The sequence below is a fragment of the Thalia democratica genome, chromosome 1 (assembly GCF_965202585.1).
Source record: "Thalia democratica chromosome 1, ktThaDemo2.hap1.1, whole genome shotgun sequence".
Lineage (NCBI taxonomy): Eukaryota > Metazoa > Chordata > Thaliacea > Salpida > Salpidae > Thalia > Thalia democratica.
In genome coordinates this window covers 83,249,477-83,275,571 of record NC_139165.1, presented here as the reverse complement: position 1 = coordinate 83,275,571, position 26,095 = coordinate 83,249,477, and the positions used below count along the sequence as shown (strand labels likewise).

General features: G+C 25.7%; 2 protein-coding genes across 2 annotated transcripts; one reads left to right on the top strand and one right to left on the bottom strand.

Moving 5' to 3' along the window:
* Positions 1-1,315: 1,315 nt before the first annotated feature.
* Positions 1,316-20,297, top strand: LOC145840376 (uncharacterized). The gene is made up of 10 exons (XM_082947624.1): positions 1,316-1,356; positions 1,563-1,692; positions 5,398-5,450; positions 5,798-5,898; positions 6,103-6,274; positions 13,587-13,713; positions 14,115-14,321; positions 14,392-14,578; positions 15,058-15,181; positions 20,192-20,297. The coding sequence occupies exons 1-10, from the start codon at positions 1,316-1,318 to the stop codon at positions 20,295-20,297; spliced, it is 1,248 nt and encodes a 415-aa protein (XP_082803750.1).
* A 706-nt stretch (positions 20,298-21,003) lies between these two features.
* Positions 21,004-21,568, bottom strand: LOC145840367 (kelch-like protein 41a). The gene is made up of 2 exons (XM_082947613.1): positions 21,191-21,568; positions 21,004-21,081 (listed from the first exon to the last, which is right to left on the bottom strand). The coding sequence occupies exons 1-2, from the start codon at positions 21,566-21,568 to the stop codon at positions 21,004-21,006; spliced, it is 456 nt and encodes a 151-aa protein (XP_082803739.1).
* Between the last annotated feature and the right edge of the window lie 4,527 nt (positions 21,569-26,095).

The following is a 26,095-nucleotide window of genomic DNA, read 5'->3' as shown; positions in this document are numbered from 1 at the left end:
TTTTGTAAATAATGTTTTTAATAAAAGAATTATATAGTCTACTATTGTTTTTTTTTTTCTAAAATATATTTGTTTTAGTTACAGATATAGACTAGTTTAAAATAAAATGTTTACTTATTATTTAAAACTGTTTTGTCCTTTCTTATTATTTTTAAAGATTTTGTTGTTATATTAAAAAACCTTTTTTTAGAATTGGTTTTCGTCAGATGAAAAATAAAATACACAAGTTTAATTACATAGACTTTAAGTATATGTAAATAATTAAAGAATGTAAATTTTTTTAAAGCTATTAAATGCTGTTTACAAAAATATATTAACTGCAACATTTGTTAAGTTAGATAAAACTTATTTACTAGAAGTAAAAGAAAATTAAGAAAAAAAAAAACTTATTTACTTTGACATATGGAATTTTAGTTAATGGTTTTAAAAAGGCATACTTTTTAAAAGCACCTTAAGGGCATGATAATTCAGATTGGTTTTTACAATTAATAATTTTTTTGAGCTCTAAGTTCTCTAAAAGTTGACAATTCATTTTTCTAGGCTTTATCCAACTAAAACTTAATGCTTGTTATTAAATGAAAACATTATAATATTATCAGGGCTTAGAGTATTAATTTTGTATTAGTGTCATTCAGGTTTTATAAAAAAGTTTAACAGCTTAATTAGAAAAATAAAGAAATATGTAAATAAAAAGATAGTTAAAGTTTAAAGGAAATACAAAAATAAGTGATTAAAAAAAATTTTAATATTGAACTACATGAATAAAACTTTTAATTTAATATATAAATAAAACTAAATTTGTTATTACTATTTTTAGAATCAAACTTACTTATTTGTCAAATAAAGAACATATCAACTTTAATATTTTACATCCTGATTAAAAAGTGCTGTTACAAAGCAGTCAATATTTACTGTATTTTATGACATATTTTCTATAACACTGAATTCTCCCTTTAAAAAGGTAAAAACTGTGCAGTTCTTAACATTAACTAGAGCCGCAATTGACATGTACTTGTAAAGTTGTAGACTAATGAATTATCAGTTTTAAAATACACCAGTAAACAGTCTAGTAGAAAAAAGATAATTGAAAAATAGTAGAACAAAATTCAAGTTGTCAAAAAATATTCTAGAACAGACAAATTTAATTTTTGTACCATATAAATAGTTTTAATAAATTAAATTATATATATATATGTATAATAATTTGATATACTTATACCTTTTAAACAGTGTAATAAATTTGAATAAAACATTTTAACAGTTTAATTGCAAAAAATAAAACTTTTGAAGAAATAAAATGCAAAATTTTATTGAAATGCCACGAAAAATTGGTTCAGGCTGTTTTGGCGTAGTATGGTTTGTTTTTTCTTATAAACTAATTTTATTTTTATATATTTTAGGTAAAACAATTAAGGAATGTTATATAATTTTCAAAGCTCTTTTTTTTTGCTAACATTAAGTATATAAATAATAGTAGTATGCTATTAAAACTATAGTAGTTTTCACTTAAAAACAAGTTTTAATTTCACACTAAACCGACAAGTTCACATTATATTTTACAGGAAAGTTAAAGATCCAAGAAACAATAACTACCTAGCTTTGAAAAAGATTTCTTACGCTACTAAAGACCGGTGTACTGCTATTGGTGTGATGAGAGAAATAAGAATGCTTGAAACCATGAATCATGTAAATGTAAGTTTTGTCTCAAATTAAAAATAAAAGTTTTAGCTTATTTTAGTTCTTACCTTAAGCTTTCTAATTTTTTGATAAATTTAACAATATATATATAAATTCTTGATAATTAAGTCAAAACCAAAATTTGTAAACTTATTAAAGTTTAGGAAAACTTTTGATTAGTAGTAAATAAATTTACTCTAAACGAGGGGTCGGCAGGCAGTTGGTGCTTGCGGGCCAAATTTCAAGTTTTCAAAGTCTTCGAGGGCCGCAGTTTTAGTTTTAGAGACATTTGAATAATATTTTGCTTTTAATCTTACTGGAGAAAGTTTTACTTTTATTCATTTTGATATTTCAAAATACTTTTAGATATACAGAGAATGTCTATTTTAATTATAAGGACTTTGTAAAATAAAAATTACATTGACTAATGTACTTAAGTCATAATAAGCTACGTACTTTCTTTAAGACTAATAGGTTAAACTTAATACTTTGTAATTTTACTTATAATCTAACTCTGTATAAAAATTCGAGCTTGAAAATATTTTAGAGGTCACTTTTATGCCTCGTTTGTACTAACAACCCTTTTTTCATGTTTCTAAAAACATTTATTTAATAAAAAAAATGTGCGTCTAAAATAGTTTAAATTCTTTAAAAAATTCAGTAATTAATTAACTAAATAAATCTAATACCTATTTGTTATGTGAAAATCTAAAACAAATTTTCAACATGATTAACTCTCAAATGCTTTAGTAAAATACCTTATTAGTAATTAATTAGAACTTTACATGGTTGCCACTTTAACAGCAAAATGTCTAAGTTATATCAAACCAGCCAAGTTGACTAAAAGTTGAAAAAGCATAAAACTTAGTGTTAACCAAGCTTAAATACCTAAATGAAATATCATCATTACAGATAAGTACACAATATTTAAGAAGACAAGAAAGAAAAATACAATTAGTAAACTACATTACGGTTGTAAAAACTGTTCTGTGAATTCAAAGTGTTTTAAATAAAAGTTTCACACAAACCTGAGTCTTAAAAAAATGTCTTAAACAGGTTTAACCTAGTCTGTATTCTTCAAACTTTTAAACAATCCTGCTTGTTTGGCAACCCTGTTTAAAAGAAAGTTAACAAAATAAAGAAATAACGAATTTTATTAACAGTGAATTAAATATAAATAAAAAAAGTATTATAAGTCAGTTTCAATGTACCGTTACGGTTTATTAATCATTTTTAACAAAAGTATAAAAGCTTATTAAGCCTTTAATGAAGAAGAATAACTAACTTTTTATTAAGAATTATATTAATTCTTTATCTGCAACAAAAATCTTGCATTTAAAAAGAGTAAATGTGAAATATAAGACGAGCTATAAGCAATTAAAAACGTTATTTAGGAGTTATTGCAAGAAACGAAAAAAAAGCAAATCGCTTAAGTCAGTTCCAACAAAGCACATGATTATCTTCAGTACCTACAGACTGATTGAAGAAAAAGTTAAGGCAAGTTATAAAGTAGCAAAATTAATTACTAAAAAGAAGATACCGTTTAGAATTTTAATTTTCTTAAAGAATTTATGTTGACGGTAGTATAAGATTTTTGTTTATTTCTTTACTCACATCAAAAGTCGTGTTTAAGAAATGCCTTAAGATTATAAAGCAGCATAAATCAAATTAGGACTTTAATCAATCTGTTAAGATGAGAGAACTGATATAACATATATTGTTTTCTGAGAATTTTTGTTTGAAATGTTTTTACTAATTTTGAAATTTTAGAAGAATGTCTAGGTTTAGTTCCGATGCAAAGCACAGCAATAGGTAAATAGATTTTAAAAGCAATGGTACAATGCACCAATAAAAAGTTTGTGAAAGTACAAATTTTTTCTTCTGTTTTCAGTATAAAATTAAACTAAAGGTAAAAAAGATCTTTTAAACTTAATATCAATTTTAAAAAGATGTTCTTAGTCTACTTTAAATGTGGTTTTTAATAAAAATATTTATATGGTAAATTTTTTTTAAAATCAAAATTTCATTACTTTACATGTAAAAATTGTTTGAAATTCAAGGTTTTTCAAAAATTCTCAAATTCAAACTTTTTCAGATTATTTAAGTATAAATTTTTACATTCCAAGATTACCGGGACTCAAGTTTTTTGGCAACATTGATTATTCACACTTATATACAGTAGTATAAACAGTATTTCAAATTGTATCAGCTGAAATATTTAAAGTTTAACATATATTATAATTCAAACCAACACTGTGTATTGACCAAAACATACACATAAATTTAATTTGCCACTCTTTAAAAAAAAAGCCAGCCTTAGTGACAAAAAACTAGCCTGATATTTTCGTATACAAAAAGCAATTCAAGTAAATAACTGAAAAAAAGACTAAATTGGTCTGAGTTTTAAAGTCTTCAAATGGTCATAGTCTGAGTTTGTAGCAATGTTTAGTTATTTATTTAATTGAATTTGAACTTATTTGATTCACAATGTACAAAGTTGATAAATTTACCATCCTTGAATCTAGCTTGTATTAAATTGGTAGTTTCAAAAAACAGCAATTGTTTATATTAGTATGCAATGCACAACAACTAACTTCATTTGCCTAAAAATGAAATGTGTTTTGTTTGAAAAATAAAAATGTGTACATAACAAAAACTATTTTAATTTATGTCATATATATTGTTTTAAATGTTTCTAAACGCACTTAGAAATTACGTTAAGATACAATAATGTTGGACATTTATGCATAAACTAAACTTAATCTAACTTAAGCAGTAAATAAAAAGTGGTTTAAAATATGAGCATCTTTGTACACTTGTGTGCATTGGAATTAATTTTAAGTGAAAAAAACTACTAAAAAATCGAAACGCGTTAAAACCAAAATCAAATAAACCTTATTTCTTATTATTATTTTATATTAAATGTATTTGTGTACACTTAAATATAATATTTAGTATTAATACATCTATAAAAAAAACTTAGGTATAAAATACATTTAAAATGAATACCTAAACTGTAAAAAAAAGCTATTTTATTTAATTAATGTGCATTACATTAGTGCAAAATGAAAAACATTTGCATTTGGTTTATTTACTAAGTAGATATTATATAACTGACTTACTAAATCTAAGCACTCTTTACACTTTTTTTTCAAATAATTACTTGCTGTTGTAAGAAGAAAGCTATTATGAAAATGAGAAAATACCCTGTTAGAAAGCTAATCTGTTTTTTTCACACTTTTAAGCTAATACAGTAAAACCTTTTTATTATTTAAACATTTTTTACATTAACTTAAAACGAAATAAAACAAAACCAAATTACCAGTAAAAATTTAACTTAAAACATATTGTTGCTCAGCGGGCCACATTAACATGCTCGCGGGCCACAAAAATTTCTTTCGCGGGCCGCATTCCATTCAAAAACGTGCTCGCGGGCCGCAGATTTACCCTTCGAGGGCCGCAATTGGCCCGCGGGACGCAGTTTGCCGACCCCTGACTCTAAACTTTTTTTTATGTATAAATAAAATGTATTCAAACAATTACAAGCCTAATAAAAAATCTATTAATAATTTAAAGTTTGAGAATTTAACAGTTTAATTATTTCTTTAACTTACAATAGTAAAACACTGTTTTAAAACAAATTATGCAGGGTATGTTAAGTGAACAAAATGTTCTTATGTTTATGAGTATTATGTAAATAAGAATAACTTTCTTTTACAGATAATTAGCCTTGTTGGTGTCATAAATTCCTTCGAAGCTGACGTTGAAGAAATGTAAGTTTTTATATGCTTAAAAAATATATTACTTAATGATTATTTTATTTATTTGTAGTAAAGATAAAAATTATGAATAATTTTTTTTTAATGCTAACAGCAAGTCGGTGTTTATGTTTTGAGCGTTATAGCTTTAACTACTGTAACACCGTAAGGAGTTTTTAAATTGAAAATATTTAGTAGTATGTTTATCATAATCTAATTATTATTAACATGAAATTATGCAGCATAAACAACATATATATTTTTTTTTGATAAGCTTTTTGGCGTTTTTTAAATCTATATATGAAAGCTTAGTTGTTGTTTACATGACAGTTCTCACAACTAAAATAAAACTATTTTTTCAGTTACCTGCTTTCCCCGTTCATGGATAACGACTTAGACTGTTTTAAAAAGTGTGAGCTAGGTATGGAGTGGATTTCTGTTTTAATGTACCAATTATTTAGAGGTAAGTTAATTTTTGTATATTATTTCTAAAAAGTGTGTAAATAAACTTGTATTAAAAAACGAAGTTTAAAATACAACTAAAAATTATTAAAAACATTTTCGCATTATTTATAAACTAAAAAATTATTAATACAGTACTGCAATTAAACATGCACTACTTACACTTAATATTTTATAAAAAATAACGTTATGTTTCAATAACTAGGGTTGAAGTATATTCACGGAGCAAAAATAGTGCATCGTGATCTAAAGAGCGCAAATATTCTGGTGAATAACAACGGCTTGTTGAGAATATGCGATTTCGGCAACGCAAAAAGCTACACAGATGATATTGCTGGCATCAAAAAATCTTATGATGTTGTCACTCCGGTGTATAGGTTTAGTGTATTTTTTATATTTTTTAACTATTTTTAAATAATATTTATGTTGATTTTATGACTCAAAATACAAAGTGGTAAGTAAAATAGATACTTATAACAAATAAATGTGTTTCAATAAACAACATATTGGTATTCTATAAAAATACATCAATATAAATATATTCTATTTGAGTAAGAGTTTTGCAATGAAAAAAGTAAAAGTCATTGGGAGCTTAGGTCAAGGCCTATATTGAGAGTTCTAAAATAGGAAAACTAGTGAAGAAAAGTTAATTGCCTTTGAATGTAGAAAAGACAATGAATTCAATATAAACCAAGCTGATGCTTGTAGATTGAAAATTTAATATAAAGAGGAAAGTAAGAGCATTGAGAAGAGTTCATTAAAATTCAAAGTTTTATGTGTAGTATGAAAGTTAATTCCTTGAATAGAAATAACAACCGAGCTACAATGAAGTTTTTTGGAATTTAAAACATAGTTTAGTTCTAAATTAAAAGCTTTGAATCACATTTTTTTCTACTCATACTGATACAATAGAAAGAATGAAACAGAAAATTGAAGCAGAAAACGAAAAAAAGTTCAAAGAAAATAAAGCATTAAACATAATTGTATTTAACACCCCTGAGTGGAGAAAACCAACCACTGATTTTCTTGAAAGCTCTAAAAAGACTTTAAAACTATCCAACAAGTTCAAGAAGAAAAAAAAAATCAATAAGGTTATATCTTGTGGGTAAGATCACAAAAAACAAAATTAATGTCTAGATCAGGGGTCGGCAGGCAGTTGGTGCTCGCGGGCCAAATTTCAAGTTTCCAAAATCTTCGCAAGCCGCAATTTTAATTTTAATGACACTAATAAAAAACTTTTATTTTTATTCAATTTATTATTTTTAATGACTTTTAGCTACACATAAAATATTTATTTAAATTAAACATATTTAATGTTTTAAAATTTTCATAGACTAATAAGCTAAGATTTAACAAACTGAGTACTATATTTAGAAGTTAATAAGTTAATTTAATATTTTATTTTGTTTACTTACAACGTAACTCTCTATAAAAACCAAGCTTGAAAATCATCTATTAGTCACTTTTATATACTTTTTATATTGTCAACAACTTTTTCGTATTTGAAAAAAAATGTTAACTTTTGAAAATAGTTTTTGCGTTTTAAATAGTTTGCAATTTGAAAAATTCAGAAACTAGTTAACTATATAAATTTAATACCTATATGATATATAAAAAAGATAGCAACTTTTTAACATAATTAATGCTTAAATACTTTAACAAAATACTTTTCTTTTTATTAAATAATAATTTACATTGTTGTTTATTTAAAAGCAAAAATGTCTGAGTTACATAAAACCAACCTTAGTTTATTAAAAATTAAAAAAGCCAAAAACATGTTTTGAAAAATCAAAAGTTTTATTATTTAATTAAATTATCATCATAAAAAAGTACAATTTATTCAAAACGACAAGTAAAAAATTACAATTAATAAAATAAACTTAACTACAGTCATAAAAACTATTCTGATAATTCAAACATTTATACAAAGTGTTTGAAATAAAATTTTCATAAGTATACCTAAGTTTTCTAAAATGTCTTAAACAGATTTAACCAAGTGTGAGATTTTAACTATTTCTTTGTTTGGCAACCCTGTTTTAAATAGAACTCATGAAATAAAGATATAACAAAGTTTTTTGATAGTAAAATATATATATATACAGCAAAAAATATTATTATATGTCAGCTTGAATGGACAGTTAAGTTTCTTAAAAATTGTTTACGAAAGTAAAAAAAAATGTTAAGCCATAAGTGATGTAGAAATAAATATTTTTTATTGATAATTGTAGCAATTATTTATTGCTTTATCTGCAATGAAAATATTGCTTATAAAAAAGAGTAAATTAAAAATATAAGACGATTTAAAAGAATCACAAAACGTTAATAAGGAGTTGTTGCGAGAAACGAAAAAAACGAATCACTTAAGTCAGTTTTAATAAGGCACATGATTATCTTCAGTAACTACAAACTTAACAGAAAAATTTGTCAAGGTAAGTTATAAAGTAGCAAAAGATAATACTTTAAAGGAGACACCGTTTAGATTTGATAACTTTTTAAAGAACTTGTGTGGGTTGTGGTAAAATTTTTTTGTTAATTTCTTCAGTGACAACTATAAGTCACTTATAGGCAATTTCTGATATTTCAAAGTCAAATAAATCAAATTAGGACTTTAATCGATATATTAAGATGAAAGCAACAACAAATGCTGCTTATCTGAGATTATTTGTTTTAGGTGTTTTTACTAACTCAAGTATTATTTAAAAATGTTGTTTAAAAATAAGCATCTTTGAACATTGGTGTGCGTAGAAATGAATTTAAAATACACAGAAGACTTCTAAAAAAATTAAAATGTGCCAAAACCAAAATGAAATAAACACTATTTCTTATTATTGTGTTATTTTAAATATTTTAGTGTACACTCAAATATAACATTTAGTGATAAAACAGTTATAAGAGAAACTTAGGTACAAACTACATGTCAAACAAAATACCTAAATTGTAAAAAATGACATTTTAGTTAATTACTGTGATTAAAATAATGACTATGGTAATTTCTGTCTAAGGTTTTACAAATGTTTATTAAGAAGATTAAGAACATTATACTGCGAAACAATATGAATCTGATTACATACAAGGGGTGTTAAAGACAAGAAAATTGAAATAGTTGGTCATTATATTTAAAATTACCATTATTACTTATGCTGTAAAAATAATTTCTTATGTTGTATATATATAACATATTTCCAACAAAAAATATTTGTGCTATTTTTAACTCTAAGAAAAAATGTAAACAGTTTCAGGGTTGCCAAAGGTTTTTAAGAAATATTTATAAGTTTTCTGAATTTCTTCCATGTTTTTAAAAGTGCAAGATGTTTAATCAATTTTTAGTATATAATTAGTTAAAGTAAATAAAACTATCTAAAAATAGTATAGCAACATTAAAAAGATACTTTTAGGCGATTTCAAATGTGTTTTTTAATAGATTAAATTGTTGAGAACAAAAAACATATTTATATGATTGATCTTTTGTGTAAAGTCGAAGTTTCATTACTTTGCATGTAAAAACTGTTTAAAACTCAAAGTTTTTTTTTCAGAAATTCTCAAGTTCCAGATTATTTTAGCCTGAATTTTCAAACTTCAAGTTATTTTTTAAATTCAAGGTTTTTTGGCAACAATGATTGTTCACATTTATATTTAAACAATAATAAAAATAATATTTCGAGTTATAGCAACTGTAAGACTTAAAACTTAACATATATCATAATTAAAACCAAAACTGTGAAATGAACAAAACATTCATTGAAAGTTTGCTTTGCTACTCCTAAAAGCAAAAAATCCTGCATGATTGATCAATAAACTGTCCATACCTTTTAGAATAAAAAATATTTAAATCAAAAACTGAAAAATTCCTAAACTGGTCTGATATTCTAAAATTTTGTAAACTAGCCTGACTTAATCTGAGTGTGTGGCAATGTTAAGTTCTTTATTTGCTTAAATTTAAACTATTTTGATTGAAAATAAACAGACTAAACAAATTTATTATCCCTAAATCTAGTTTGTATTAAATAGGTATCTTCAAAAAAGAGCATCTGTGTATATAAGTGTGCAATGCAAAGAAATTAACTTAAGTTGCCAAAAAGTTTTGTTTGTAAAATAAAAATGTATACTGAACAAAAACTAATGTAACTTGTCATATTTGTTATTTCAAATGTCTGTACACTCTTAGATATTGTATGTAAAAATAATTATATTCGTAAATAACCCTTAAATTGAACTTAATCTAACTTAAATGATATTTTCAAAGCTGTTTTAAAATGAACATCTCTGTACATTGGTGTGCATAGAAATTAACCTAAATCACACAGAAAACTTAAAAAACATTCAAAACCTGCTAAAATCTACATAAATTAAACCTTATTTCTTTTTATTATGTTTTTATGTACACTTAAATATAGCGATTAAGTATCTTAGGTATAAGTTACATATTAAACAAAATATATAAATTGTAAAGAAATGACATTTTTGTTAACTACAGTGCATTATTTTTGTACACAAGGGAAAACATTTGTATTTTGTACCTAATAGGTAACATATAAATAACTTACTGAGTCCAAGTACTTTTAAAAATGTTTTTCAGATAATAGTTTGTTATGGTAAGAAGAAATTTATTATCAACCACAGCTCGAATGCTAATCTATCTTTTTTACATTTTTAACCCAAAGGAGTGAAGCCTTTTAATTGTTTCAAAATGTTATACAGGGACTTCAAATGGAACTAATCAAATTTGAACAAACTACATCATTTTTAACATAAAAAATTATATTTAGAATATGTTTTTGTTCAGCAGGCCACATTTACATGCTCGCGGGCCGCATTCCATTCAAAAAATAAACGTGATCGCGGGCCGCAGATTTACTCTTCAAGGGCCGCAATTGGCTCGCGGGCCGTAGTTTGCCGACCCCTGGTCTAGATAGACCGATAATAGTCAAACTTAATAATGTGGCCTCTAAACACAAACTGTTAAAACTGAGAAATATGAAAGCTTTGAATTTGAAAACTGTATCAACTCTGATAGAACCATCTTAGAACTTGAATCATTCAGAATATTAAAAAAAGAAGTTAAACTAAGGGAAGTAATAGCAGACCAGAATAATTTAAATGTGAAATAAATAATCAGGATCAAGTAAAATTGTTGAATTAAATTGACAGCCGTTTCATTTTAACTCTGGGATTAGTAGCAAAAACTGATAGTCAACAGTTTATAAAACTTCTAAAGATTAAAAATTTTATGATAAGTTTAAAATTAATCATAAAAAGTTTGTTTAATTAAATATAACAATTCTAACAGTAAAAAACTAACAATCGAATACACTAACATAAGATCTGTATTAATTATATTTGATTCTTTTAGGAATTATTTTTGCATGGTTGTTATTGATATATTTTTCTTACTGAAACATGGTTGACTCCTAAGGCCAACGATGCCATAGTCTGACCTTCTAACTATAATATAATCCGTAACGATAGGACAAGTAGGGTTAAAGGTGTTGCTGTCCTTAGAAATTCCCTTAAAGTATTTAAAGTTAAAAAATATTTAATCATTTACAACACATATTTTATAAACGTTTAAAAAATTAATAGTAACGTAAAATCTAAATTTAAATTAAGTATTTCAATACTCCTTTTACATGACAATGAAAATTAACACAGTAACCTCAGATTTTGAAACAGCCTCACTTTCTAACAGAAGTTTTCAAAAGATAATTAAAAGAGATGATAGTCACCTAAGTTTTAAACTGTTCTCAAAAAAAATGTAGTAAAATATAAACTTTTTATAACTATGAAGACATTAAAAACTCAGTTAAACACCTAAAAACAAAATCATTAAGATCCTAGAAAGACCCCCGCGCTATTTTATTAAGTATGCAGCTCCATAAATAGTTTTTAAACTTTTATTAGTTTTCAATAGCTCTATAGAATTAGCTAAAGTACCAAAACAATGAAAAATGTCTTTTGTCATTCCAGTCCATTAGAAAGGTAACAAACACAACACGTTAAACTACAAGCCAATATTTGGCTGTTGGCTTTTTTCGAACTTTGAAACATATTATATCTATTAGAGTTTTAAATCACATACTTGAATATAATTTACTATCTAAGAAGCAATTTGGTGTTAGCAATGTTAGTATTTATGATACTTCCTTATCCCAAAAACTAATATATCAAAGCAGCTTACACTGATATTTAAAAAGCTTTTGATTCAGTATCACACAAACGATTATTTAATATATTGAGTCAGTATGGACTAAATGAATCCGTAGTGAAGTGTTTAAACAAATTTTTAAGCGGGAGATTTCAAAGAGTGGTTATTAATTACACGCTGTCAAACCCTTCGGCGAAATACAGTTGGTTACTACAATGTGGTGTAATTGGTCCCCCTTTTTTTAGTTTATATTAACGATATTAATTCAAACATTGATTTTATAAGTGATATAAGTTTATTTGCAGATGATACAAAAATATTCAATGAGTAAAATATCTTATTAAAATTTACTATAGATAATATCTACAAATGGCTAAAAAAAAACTCCACCTAAATCCTAACAAATGCAAACGTCTAAAAATAAAGAAAACAAACTGTTTGACCCGACTTTCCTATTAAACAATAGTATTAACATAAAACCAGTTAAAGCATTTAAGGATTTAGGAATAATAATAAATATTTAAAATGGAATGAACACATAAATTGTTATAAAAAGTTGCACAAGTTTCAATTTATCATTTATAAAAGTTTTAAAACTAGTTCACCTACTATTTTGACAAAACTATTTAAAATATATGCTTGTATTAAAGTTGAACACAATACACAAATTTGGTTACCCCACTTAAAAAAGACAGTAATATAGTTAAGTGTGAGCAAAGAAATTTTACTCGTTTTACATGTTATCGTTGTAAGATATCCAATACATCATATATTGATAAATAAGTTAAAATTGGATTGAAATCTCGGGAATATTAAACTTGGGATTCGATTTATTTACGCTTTATTAAACTATTAATGGCAAGTATAAGGTATTTCCGATATTACATATAAGTTTTTTCCGATAAGAAACTTCAGTTAAGAGGAAATTATATAAAATAAAATGTTGACATATTTCTAACGATCTGTGGAAAAATTCATTATTTCACAGAGCCAAAGTTATATGGAACAAGTTACCACAGAATGTGTGAGTGGGTGGAACATCTTCGCTTAAAACTAAAAGGATTTAATTTAAATAGTTTAATATCAGTAACTTTCCGCTAACAACAATAGAGAAAAATCTATAAACAATTTTTTTAATAGATATTTATCTCGTCGAAACTACCTACTGATCTCTTCATTTTTCTATTTGTAGTATCAAATATTTTAATTTTGCTACGCTTCCCCCTAACAGACTGTTCTTTTACCTTTATGGGTTTTCTACAAATGTGTTCGTATGTATTGTATTACGTTATCGTCTTTTTTATCAAGAAATAAAGTTTAAACTTGTTAATGAGTTTCTTACAATTTTAACTTTGATTAATTTTTTTTATTGATTTTTTGTTTAATAAAAAATTATTTGATTTTAATTTGGTTTTTCTTTTTTTGTGTTCTGTTTAGGTGGCTCAGGTTTTGATGCCTGAGTTCAACATTGCATTATAACAATATAATAATATTTGTAAGTAACTTTATATCTACTCTCTATATTCTAAAATTAATAAATTAAACAGGGCACCAGAGCTTGTTTACGGTGTGGAGAGCTACTCAACTGAAGTGGACATTTGGAGCGCGGGATGCATATTTGCTGAACTACTCACGCAAAAGCATATTTTTCTTTGCAATTCATACCCAAAACTGGTTAGTTATTATATAAAAATAGTATGTTTTACCAGCAATATGGTTTTACTTAAAATATTTCTTGTTCAAATCGTTCTTAAAACAAGTTATTTTGTTGGTAACTTTATTAAGCTTAGTCGATCATTTTTTAGTTGAAATCAAATAATATATCTTCTTACTAAATGTTAATTAAATTCTATAAGTTTAAAGTTATAAAATCACTAATCTATGATTAAATATATGTTTAATAATAATAAAAATATGTTTATCACATATATTTTCAAACAAACACTTAACCATTTATTTATATACTGTTTGTTCAAAAGTTTAATTTATGACTATTTATTCTAAAGGCTTTGCATTGAAATTAATTTTAAAGAGTGAATGTTATATTCTTTATTTCAAAAAGTTAACATGTTCAGGTTGAAAAGCAGCACAGGTTGTTAACCGCTTCAAAACATAGAAAGTGGATTCGAAAAAGTCTTAGACGTTTGTCTGATTCTCAAAAACTAGATTATTTTAAATATTACGGCTGGATTGAAGACAGAAGTCCCCAAGAGTTCTTTAATGGAATCACGGATAACGTTCTTGCTCAATCATTGATTTCTGGACTGCTTGTGTGGGACCCTGTAAGTTTTAAAGCTAATTAGTTTTGAAGTATGTAATCAAAAACAAATGAATAACATAATGTTTTTTTAGAAAAAGCGATTTGACTGCAGTAAAGCATTGGAAGAGGGATTTTTAAACTACGGAAGGAAATATTTCCACGAAAATATTTGTCATCATAGCCCATTTTACTGCACTTATGGTGATTTCGAGCCTCTGCCAAACTTTCATTTTGTTGATGACTATGAAAAACATCTTCAAAATGTGAAGATTATAAAAAGTTTGCTTTTTTAAGATTCAGAGTTTACAACTGTAAACTACTTATACTTCGTAATTAAGTGTGTACTGAAGGTATTTAATTTGTAGTCTAAGCAAAATTAATAAAAGATCATCGAAAAAATGTATAAAAAAATTTAAACATTGTAAATAAGGTCTAAAGCACACTATAAATAATTTTTTTTTGGTACTAAAAAAAATTAAAACCGATTGCAATTATTTTAAAGAATGTTGATTAATATAAAATAATATATTAGTTACTAAGTAGTTTTATAATTGGCGTTAGTTTACTGATTAATTTTGCGTAATGTAAATATTTAATACCATAGTTTGACTAGCTATGTCATTCAACATTAGTTTTCGTACATTTACTTTTGTGCATTGCTTACATTGTAATTTATTATTTTGTAACATACATTTTTTTTATACAGATTTGTTATAATCAAACTAAAAAAGCTATAAAACTAATATTTAAATACACAGATCATTTGTTCGATTATGCGCAAAACTGGCAACTTTGCAATCGCTCCTACTTGGATATAAACCAAGAGTCTCCTTTCTACAAAGAGTTTCTTCTGTCTTCTGTAGGGACCGTTGAAAGGAATCAGTTAAAGAAAAAAGAAGAAGCACTTTACAATATAGAAAAATACAAAGAAAAACACAAAATAAGACCATTAGAAAATAAAGGACTATTGAAAGAAGTAAGGAACGGTGATACTTTAGATATAGAAGATATAAATCCCGATTTTAAATGTTATAAAAAAATTACTCGTGAATTACATACGTTTAATGAATGAACGTACTAAGTCGTAAAATTCGCCTTATTAGAGATTCTTTTATTTGAGTTTTTTTTTTAGTTTACTCGATTTCTCTTTAATTTCTACACTTATAATAAATTATTTACGTACCATATAAATTTTATTCAAATAATTATTGTTTATTAACTAAACTAAACGCATATTTGAATTTATATGCAACTATTGTTAGGAACTAAGTTTTTTATGAACTTTATTCGTTAAACAATTGTAGTGTATAGATAAATAACAACACGGTATAACTAGGCATTCTTCAAAATAGTTTTGAAAGTATGAAGATTCATGCAATCTAAGCTATTTAATCTTCAAATTTAAATAAAGTTAATATTTTATCATACTACGTAATAAAGTTATCATAAACTACGGGTACTTTTGGTAGTACAATAAACTTTCGATAATTAAAACAACACAACATTTGTTATATTTAGTTTTTACTATAAAAGAATTAGTTCTATTTATTTTTCAAACTCCTGGTATAGTAGTAAGTAAACTTTATGGAAAAGTCAAACGAGGATAAATATTAAAACACTAAACCCTTGAACTATGTAGCGCATAGCCGTATTCAAAATGTTTCTTTGGTTCATAACTATTTTCCTGCATAGACTAATCAAATAAAGTTTTGTTAAACTCTATACAAAAACAAAAAAAAAATTAGTAAACATGAAATTTTACAATTCAATAAACTTTCAATATCTAGTAGCATAAATACACTTAAGCATAGTTAATTATCTTGACATTAATGTCTTAACTATAACTTTAGTGTCCTTTACGCAAAATAATGCTCATGAAAATTATAATTAATCAGAATACTAATCGAACAGATATTGTACTATCAACGGCTTCCTTAATTCTACTTTTATTGAAGATTTTAATTAAATTAATTAAAAGACCTTGTGGGTCCAACATGTTTATAAAAATTATATTAAACGATATAAAAACACAAGTATGTTAACAAAACTGATTTAATTGCGTGCGATATTTAAAAGAAAGTTTTTTCACAGATAACTTTTAAAATTTAAAGAAAGTTTGTTTAAAAATGCTAAAGTTCAAAAACCTTTTTAGTTTTTTTTTTGTTTAAACGTCATAAGTTTTGTTGAACTATAGACTGCGAAACTAATGTTTTTTTAAATTTATTTAGATAAGTATTAAAATTAAGTTGTAAAACAGTAATAAAAACGAAGTTTGCTAAACAACTAATAAAACTATAAACATTACTTTAAACTGAAATTAAAATTTTTTAATCAAGTTTGCTGTATTCAGATGATATACCCTAATATAACTAGTATTCATTTGAACACATATCTAGTTCATTTTGCTTGCATGAAAACTAAAATATTTTAAATCAATAGATTTTTAACATTAAATTATAAAAAATTGATTTCAATAAACGGCATAACATAAATATCTAAAAAGTCAGAACACTAGTTGATTTTACTAAGACCGGTTAAATAAGTCAAAAAAATCAGTATTTAAATTTGCTGTAATGCCCTTTAGAATATACTAACTTGTCCTATAAATCACTGCTATAGATATTACTGTAAATCATTAAAAGGTCTTTACAAGACTTCATTCCAAATGGTCATATTAAAATCTTAGTATTTATATTCAAATAAAGTTGGTGTTTTATGTTAACTTTGTGTTTTTAATTTTTTGTACTAGTATAGTTTTCTTTTAAACAATTAATTTAATTGAATTTGTCTTTATGATTAAATAATATTTTTCATTACTTAAAACTTCTAATTCTAAATTTATAAATAAAAGTTTTTATACATCATTTTTAACTTATTTCCACCTTAATATCTGAAAATTTACAGCGAAACTTAGTTGTACTAAACAAATGTTACTGAACACATATGTAAGTAAAAATTTGAAAATACTTTTAATTTAAATTTATACAAAAATAAAAAAGTATTTACGATATAAATAGTTTTGCCATAAAACATTTTCAAAATATTGTCTTAGCTAAACCAGTCATTGTACTAACGTTCCTCCCTACAACAAAATAATTTTAATGAATTCTAATCGACCTTATAATAAAGAGCTTTAATATAATATAAATGGTATACTAAAACATATTACTTGGATAGATGTAATTAGTAGATACAGTATAATTAGTAGATAATTATTAATTTATAGTATTGTAGTTGTTAGTATTTGTACATGTTAAAAGCTTTAAATAAGTGTTTTTATTAGTGTGCTTTAATGCTGAGTCCAAGAAATAGCTTTGAGACGGCATAAATAAATTTTAAGATTCTTTAAGTCCTGGTGGCTTGAGATCTTTGCTTAAGTTTGCTAGCAAACTTGACACAGATCTTAAAATGCATTTTGAAACAAGTAAACCATTGTTAGGAGTGTTTCCAATAACACAAAATTAAATTTTGTCATGTGCCTTTGAAGTTTACAGGAAGGAAGTTATATATCAATTTACGGCAGGCACACTTTATAGCAGTAATTGCGGACGAAGCAACATATGTGAGCGTGCAAAATCAATTGTCTATAGTGATAAGATATATCAACAATGACAGTGACGATGAGAGGTTTTTGGATTTCTTAGCTAAAAAGAGTAAATGCAGAATGTATTTCAGAAGTTATTTTAAATGAGCTGGGGAAAATCGTGCAAAGTGACAAAAAAAAAACAACTTATCAGACTTATGACGGTGCTTCGGTCATGAAGGGAAGAATAGGAGGGGTTCATGTGAAAGTAAGGGGAATATATGAAAACGCTTATTACGTACAATGTGGTGTTCATTAGCTAAAATTAGTGCTTTCGATGGCCGCTAGTTGCAACCGAGAGGCAGAATTTTTTTGCTAAATTAGATCACATTCCTACTTTTTTTTCTAAGTAACCAGAAAAAAGACGCGTAGTTGAAGTGAATTTTTTTTCTGGATGCAAAGCTATACATACAACTCAAAATCTACAACTCAAAAACTGCTTGGAAAGTTGCAGAAAGAAAAAACGAGTTACTTACAGAGTTTACATACTTTGTTAGTAACACTGATTGTTACGGATATTACACTATAGCCGCGGAAGAAAACTGCGGAAAACATGTGAATGATGAAAAGTTCAATTTTTGGTTGAACATTTTTTTAAAGCTTATGCCTGAAGTAGATGTTTTGTATAATGTAATGTAAAGTAAAATTTAACTTAGCAAAAAGTTGAACAACATGTGAAAAATTTTCAAGATGCTTTTAATAGAGCTCGTAATTCTAGTGCTACATATAATGCAAACATATGTCTCTCTTCTTCTGCTAAAGAAGTTTGTGACAGTGTAAGGGTAAATTTTGCCAAAAGGTTCAATTTTTCAGGACATTTAAGAATATCCCAAATGTCTTCCTTATGACCTTATCGAAGCAGTGAAAAAAAATTTTCTTGCTGTGGATTGTAAAAAGCTACAAACCGAATTATTGGTATTTACAATCAAAAAGAAATGCACATAAGGGGATAAATTGAAACTCTGCTGTACATAAAGAATAACAATATTTCTGATAATTTTAGTGAAACTATAAAACTTTTACAAATTCTAATGACTATACTTGTGTTTTCAACTGAAGTTGAAAGGATATTTTCATCTTTAAAGAGATTAAATAACGTGTTTACGAAATACCATTGGTCAGTCTACATTAAACTCCTTAAGTTTTATTTCTATTGGTAGAGACTTAATTAAAACTGTATTTGCTTAAACGAGGAAGTTATGAGTTTATTTTTAATCAAAAAAGAAAAAAGGATGCATTTTCATTACAAAGGTAAAAAATAAGCATTTAAGTTTTTGTTTAAGACAAACTTGGGTTTTTCTTTGTAACTACTTTAGCTTTTGATAATCACTAGATTTTTCAGATATATGTTTTTTATTATTAGATAATTACATTTATATAAGATATTATTAGACCTGTAGTTTTGTTTACAAATTCTATGCTTTGTTTGACTTAAAATACTTCTATTTTGTTTTTATCATTAAATATATTTAGCTATTTTATATAAAAAAATTCGCTTTAGAATTATTTTTCAGGTTAGTTGTGACAGAATATTTTTCGAACTATAAAAACTTTTGTATATTAATATTTCGTTAAAATATATTTTTTATGCTTTTTTTTTTGTTGTTTAGATTCACTGCCATTAAGTCTTATGTTTGACACTTGCCATAAAACTGTTTTTTTCTATGTCTTGTGTTATACATTTTACTTTTAATGTTTCTTTTTTCACAGTTTTTCATTTGTATTTAATTAAAAATTTTGAAAAGCAATAAGCTAAGTTCATCTTGGTTTAACTTTGGTTTAATTCAGATTTGATTTTCTAGAATTAATACCTAATTTACATTAAATAAACAAGCAATCTATTCTATTTATAAAATTTTACTAAAATATAATTTTGTGTAATATATAATGTGCAATGAGGTGCTAACATTTATGTAGTATTGTAAATTTTAGAAATTGGTATTTTTTGTAAATAAAACAGATATTGTCGTTTTATGAATATATTCATTTTTATATCTATTAATTTTACTGTAAGTAGTAAAAACTATTTTTATTGAGTAATTTTATATTTTTGCAAGTATAAGTAATTCTAAAGAAGTTTGAAATTTTTTTAATTGTATAATTTTGTAAAATATAGGTATTTTGTAGAACATTAACTTCGATCTTATTTCATTTAATTGATTTATTCCAATGATATCACTTACAAAAACGCTTTTTATAGCTAAATACAAAAGTCTTAAGTTAGGGGATTTTTAGATAAAAGTAAATTTCGAATCCCTGACAAAATACCATAATACACCACTGTTATTCATTATATCAAACGTTACAAGATCAAAACGGGTTAATAGGAGGAAGTCAACGGAGAGGCAAGCATACGGCTCAAGGAGTGCAGAAGGGAGAGATAAGAAGAAGCCGCATCTAACGCCAATGAAGTGAACAATTTAAAAACTTATCTCAGACTCTTATACAAAATTTAAATTTAGTGAATTTTAACAAAATAAACCAGCTGCATTTAATTCATATTATACAAGTGCACTGGTATATAATATTTAAATAATTTACATGCTTATACTAAACAAAAACTGTACATATCATCTATTGTTCACTAGTGTATACAAACTTATAAGTTTGGCTTTGAACATGAAAAATTATTTTATTTAATACATTTTTTACCCTAAGACAAATTAATTCGTTTTTTTTTTGAAATTGTTGATCAAGTTACTAAACTACATATTTTTTATTAAAAATAAAACTATTTCACATAGTTTAAAGAAAGTTTTAGATTTCTTTTCATTTTAAAATACTCTTTCGACACAAAAAAAAACCATAACCTCAAGTTTATTACAAAACACAGAGCAAGCAAAAATAAACACGTAAAATAGCACAATAGTTTGCAAAACTAAGTAGATGAAAACGATTCCTGCGACTAATTTATTAACAGTAGGTTTTTTCATGGTTTCATATAATAGAAAAGTTTTTTATTAAGTTTAACTTTTGTGTAAACTATCTTTAAAGAATAATTGTTTTAAATCCAGAACTGTTTTGTAGAGTTATAACTGTTTTAATTAAAAGTCTAGTATAACAAGAATGTTTTGTTTCAAAGAATATTAATACCAAGGTATTTTTACAGTCGAAAAACCGTTCAGTTCCTTGGTAGCGTCAAACGGTTGTTCAGACCATTCTTTTTCTTCAACATCATAAAAAATGATTGAAGAGATTCCTGTGTAGAAAATCATAATTTTATTCTGAATTGAAACAACTTGATAGAAATGGTCATAGTTAAATTCTTGTTTAAAAACAACAAATTTTCTACTTATCGTGTCAAATACTTCGCAGTCGTTGCCACCTCTTCTAACAACATACAGTTTGTTTTTAACTGCTAAAAGTTTTTGATGACGTATACTTTTAACCAAGTTAGGCATTGACGACCATTTGTCAGATATCACGTCATACGCTTCTACAGTATTCAAGGCTCTGTATCTAATGTCCTGACCTCCAGACAAGATTATTCTTCCTTCAAATACAGCGCTAACTAATCCTTCTCTTGCCTCCTTCATTCTTGAGACTTCTTTCCATTTTTTGCTCGTAGTATTGAACTGCAAGCAGGAGTTGAGAGTTATCCACGAATCTAACATTAGCATACCACCGATCACAAATATGCTGTCCATGTATGCGCAAGCTGTATAGCATCTACGATCATCCACCATACTAGCAAATTTAGTCTAGGTTTTTTTCCACGGTGAATATTTTTCTACAGAGGTTATAATATCATGTTTATGATCAACTACATCTAGCAAGTAGACTTCGCCTTTTATGCAAACTGATTTAGAATAGTAAAGCATCTTATACAATGTTGGAATAAATTTTATACTATTCAAGTTGTTTCTTTTGGTTTTGTTAACATCATTTGTTGCTTTAAAACAAGTTTCTTCAAAGCCACAGAAAATCAACGTGTGAAACTTTTCCTGGCTACAATATCTAGTTTTGTAGTATACGCTTTGTTTGTTTTTGAAAGAGTAATCCGTATTTGCTACTATTTCTTTTAGTTCATGAGCGAATTCATTATTTTGAATGAATGATGAAGAACTATTTACAACACAGTTTAGAGCGCAATCCGAAAGTAAAGGAAGACGAACTGCTAGTAACAGTTGTTTTGCATACTTCCTGCGGTCTTTAACTTTGTACTTTAACCAATTAATGACAGCATTATATACTTCAACTTCAGAGTGAATGCTTATTTCTGAACTTGAAAGTATTTTTGCAACTAGTTCAAGTTTTAACTCCATGAAGCTTTGAGTTTCTACTACCATTGAAAAGCAACGTTGTATGTAGGGTAACGTTGTTTCTTCAAGACGAGATAAATTGAAGACTTTTGCAAGGGTGTATAATAAAGTGACATTTTTAACAGATACTTTTTCTTCAAAAAAAAAGTTTTTTTCAAAGATTACATCTTCTTTGAGCAAAGCTTTATTCCTTTTAAAAATCAAAGCTAGATGATTATTGTTTTGCATAGCTTCATCTAAAAACATTTAAGAATAATTTTTGTAAGTAAAAGAAACTGAAACTAAAATTATACTATTATTCTACAAATTTGAGTATTTACAAAATAAATATAAACTTTTAGTATATACTTTTTAAACAAATTTAAGTTGAAATGATAATCAAATAAGTTTAAAGCCGACAAAATTTGTGATTGGTACTTTTTTAAAGAATAACTTTATGCAAAAAAGAAAGCAAAAATGTTCGGTTTCTTTATAAAAACGGTTTGTTTTTTAAAGTTTTGATAAAAAAAATCTACAGTTTTAAATAAACTCAAGACTAAATAAACCAATTTAGCAAAACTATAATTATTTTGACAAATATAAAAAATAACAACTATTTTACTACAATTTTAAACGCAAAGCTAAAACTTATAAACATTTTACCTTGTACATCTTTATTAGATTGTAAATGTTTTACATCCAAATCTTTAGAGCATATTTCTTTGCAAAGCTCGACGAAGTCGTGCTTTACTGAACCTCTAAAACATTTTTCAAACCTATTAGATTTGTCTTCAGCCAGTAATTTTCGTTTATGGTTCACATCTTTTTTGTTTATTAATTGTTCTGATGGTTTTAAAAGACCTATTTTGATAAGTTCATAGCCATTATTTATTAGCCAAAAAGTTCAGTTTATTTCTAAAATTGTTTGAATGTTATATAATTTTCCAAGTAGTAAATTATAATAAAATTCTTGTAAATATCTATGGTTATTTAAGTAAGTTTAATTCTAGTATTATACTGATTTGACACTGAATTTCATAAATTTTACTTGTACATGCTCCAATGTATAAGTTTCTTTACTCTTAAATGTTATTGTTTTTAATTACTTCTTACCACACTTTGTTGTTAATGCTTTGCATTTTGTTTCTGTTAAAAGGTTACTACTTCCGTCGTAAACTGCTAATTTAAATTACATTTATCATTCTAGTATTTAAACGAGTTTACTGATATTTTTTTGAGCACTTCTGTAAAACAATTTCAGCCAAAGTTTATTTTGAACAAAACGTAATTTTATTAGCGAATACTTGGCTTGAATGGATTTTTTTTTAATTTTTATCTAAACCAAATTTTAAAACATATTATTATCAAATTCCTTAATGCTAACTTGGAACGTTTTTTTATTCTAATAAACGTTCTTTTGCTTTGTTTTTCACATTAATTTTCATCAAATTGGGATTTGACTTTTGTAGTGGGGCCCTTTTAAACTTTTGAGACTTTATCTATTTTTCTAATTTTACAAGTTTTTCTCCGAAATGGATAACTTTTTTTTAATTTTCTTTTAAACATACTTATTAAACTAAGTTTAAACTTGTTATTATGCAATTTACTTTTTTTAATACCGTCAGCCTAAATTTTTTTTTTCGGAAAATTCCATTTTGCACGATTTTCAATTTTTAGGTTTGCAGACTTTTATGCAAAAATAAATATTTTTATTTATTTTGTTTTTAAAAGACTTGTATAGTTAAGTTTCATGATGTAATTATATTTTTCCCAATTAATTATTGTCTTTTAGATATACGACCCATACAAGATTTACATAAATTTTTAGCAAAGCTATTTAAGGGATTTTTTGCTAAAGTTCAATGAGTTTAAGTAAAACTTGTATGGGTCATATATTTAAAAAACAATAATTAATTGGGAGAAAAATAAAATTACATTATGAAACTTAGCTATACAAGTCTGTTAAATAACAATTACTAAAAAAAATTATGTTTGCATAAAATTCTGTAAACTTAAAATCCTACAAAGTTGGAACTTTCTAAGAATTATTTAGGCTTATGGTATAAAAAAAATATACTAAATTCAATTTTAAACTTAGTTTTTTAAGTATGTTAAAAAAATAAATTTAAAAAAATGTTTATTATTTTTGAAGAAAAACTCGTAAAATTAAAAATGTAGAAAAAAACTCAAAATTTTTAAATGCCCCACTACAAAATTCAAACCCAATTTCGATGGAAATTATTGTGGAAATCAAAGAAAAATAACGTTCTTTAGAATAAAAAACAAGTTCCAAGTTAGCATTAAACAATTTGAAAATAATTGGTTTTAAAGTTTAGTTAAAAAAATAATTACATAAAAAACCATTCGAGCGAAGTTCACACTAGTGTAATTTACACAAAATAATACAAACATTACAATAAGCTTTATATTGGTCGGAAAAATAAACAAATTCTTGTCTGAAAACCTGAAGTTTAAACAAAAACTTTCGGTCATTGAATTAGACACAAACACTTTTATCAAACAATATTTAACATTGAAATTGTTAGGATTACCCTTAGCATTGATGGTCACTTTATTACGTTTGTGAAGAATTTCTGCTAGGTAGCTCAGCTAAATCTAGGCTAGAGGACGGAATTATACTTGAGGTCCGTTTTCTATATTTAAATTTAAATATAAAATATTTGCAAACATTTAAACATAAACTAAACAACAAGAATATATTTAATATCAATTTTATTCAATTTAGCATGGAAATTAGTAAAAATTATTAAAAAATATTACGAAAATTGGCAGTTAAACAAATATAAAAGTCAGCAACACAACAATAACTTAACTTAACATAAACCCTAATCAATTTGCAGTTAAGTAAATACAAGTGGTTAAATTGTTGTTTATGTCCAATCTCTAAAACAAAGTTTCCTAAAGTGGGCCAAGTGGAACCTTAGGGGGCATTGACAGATATTCAGCAGGCCATGAGCAGCAAAAGAGCCACAGGGGGATTATGATGTTATAATTTGAAACCAACACTAGGTATTTTAGATTTGTTGTTGAAGAGCAAATACAAAGAAAAAAGGTCTTAGGTGTTTTTAAAGGTAGTTTTGAAGTTTACACTAGATATTCTTGAGTTGTTAATGAAGAGCAAAAAATAAGTCTTAAGTGCTTATAATGGTAAGTTTTTGAGTTATCTTGTTAAAAGTAGCCATAGCTTTTTTATTTTTTTAAAGGGACCATTTGAAAAAAAGTTTGGGAAACCCTGCACTAAAATGTGTAGCAAAACCGAGCTGAGAATGAACTGAAGTCAAAACAACAAATAATTCCAGACTAGATTTCCAAAAAACAATATAGATGTAGAGATAATCTGATTAGAAACAATATTAAAAATGGTTGATAAATTCACGGTAAGACTCAACACATCTGGCTGAAGGTCAGTAGCAGAGATGTTAAAATGCTAAAAGTTACTATGGTAATTCAGCAATGAAGTGTTTTATTTTTGGTTTGTTTTAAGTTAGTAATTTCACGCTTGAGTAAACAAAGCAGAGCTTTTTAACATGTCTGGTCAGTAGTCAATACAGATTGAACTTCAAAACAAACTGCTCAAAACCAATCAACTCAATGAATAAAAATATCAAGAAACACACCTTTTAAGTGTTAATTTGATATAAATTTCAATTAATATTACAAGTTGTTTGTTGATTGGTCTTTCAGTTTTATTTTGATTTTCATGTAAATGCTCTTTAAACAAGGGTGTATTCTGTATAAACTACAAATAAATTACAACATAACATTTTCTTAGTTATTACATTAAAACAACAATATTCTTTTTAACATTTAAAACTATCAAAATAGTTTTAAAGTACAACGAATGACATCAACAAACTTTTGTTTAATCTTCCAATTAAGTATTTCATTATTCAAATTAAGGAAAGTAAACCATGTAGAAACTTAATATTTTGATACTAAACATGCTTATGA

What these genes read in the sequence shown, in the direction of transcription:
- LOC145840376 (XM_082947624.1), top strand. Translation starts at nt 1,316, where the DNA reads ATGCCACGAAAAATTGGTTCAGGCTGTTTTGGCGTAGTATG. An exon ending in GAAGCTGACGTTGAAGAAAT is followed by an intron (nt 5,451 to 5,797) that starts GTAAGTTTTTAT and finishes CTATTTTTTCAG; the next exon opens with TTACCTGCTTTCCCCGTTCA. An exon ending in GGGACCGTTGAAAGGAATCA is followed by an intron (nt 15,182 to 20,191) that starts GTTAAAGAAAAA and finishes AAACGTTACAAG; the next exon opens with ATCAAAACGGGTTAATAGGA.
- LOC145840367 (XM_082947613.1), bottom strand. Translation starts at nt 21,568, where the DNA reads ATGGTGGATGATCGTAGATGCTATACAGCTTGCGCATACATGGACAGC. An exon ending in GAGGTGGCAACGACTGCGAA is followed by an intron (nt 21,082 to 21,190) that starts GTATTTGACACG and finishes TTTTCTACACAG; the next exon opens with GAATCTCTTCAATCATTTTT.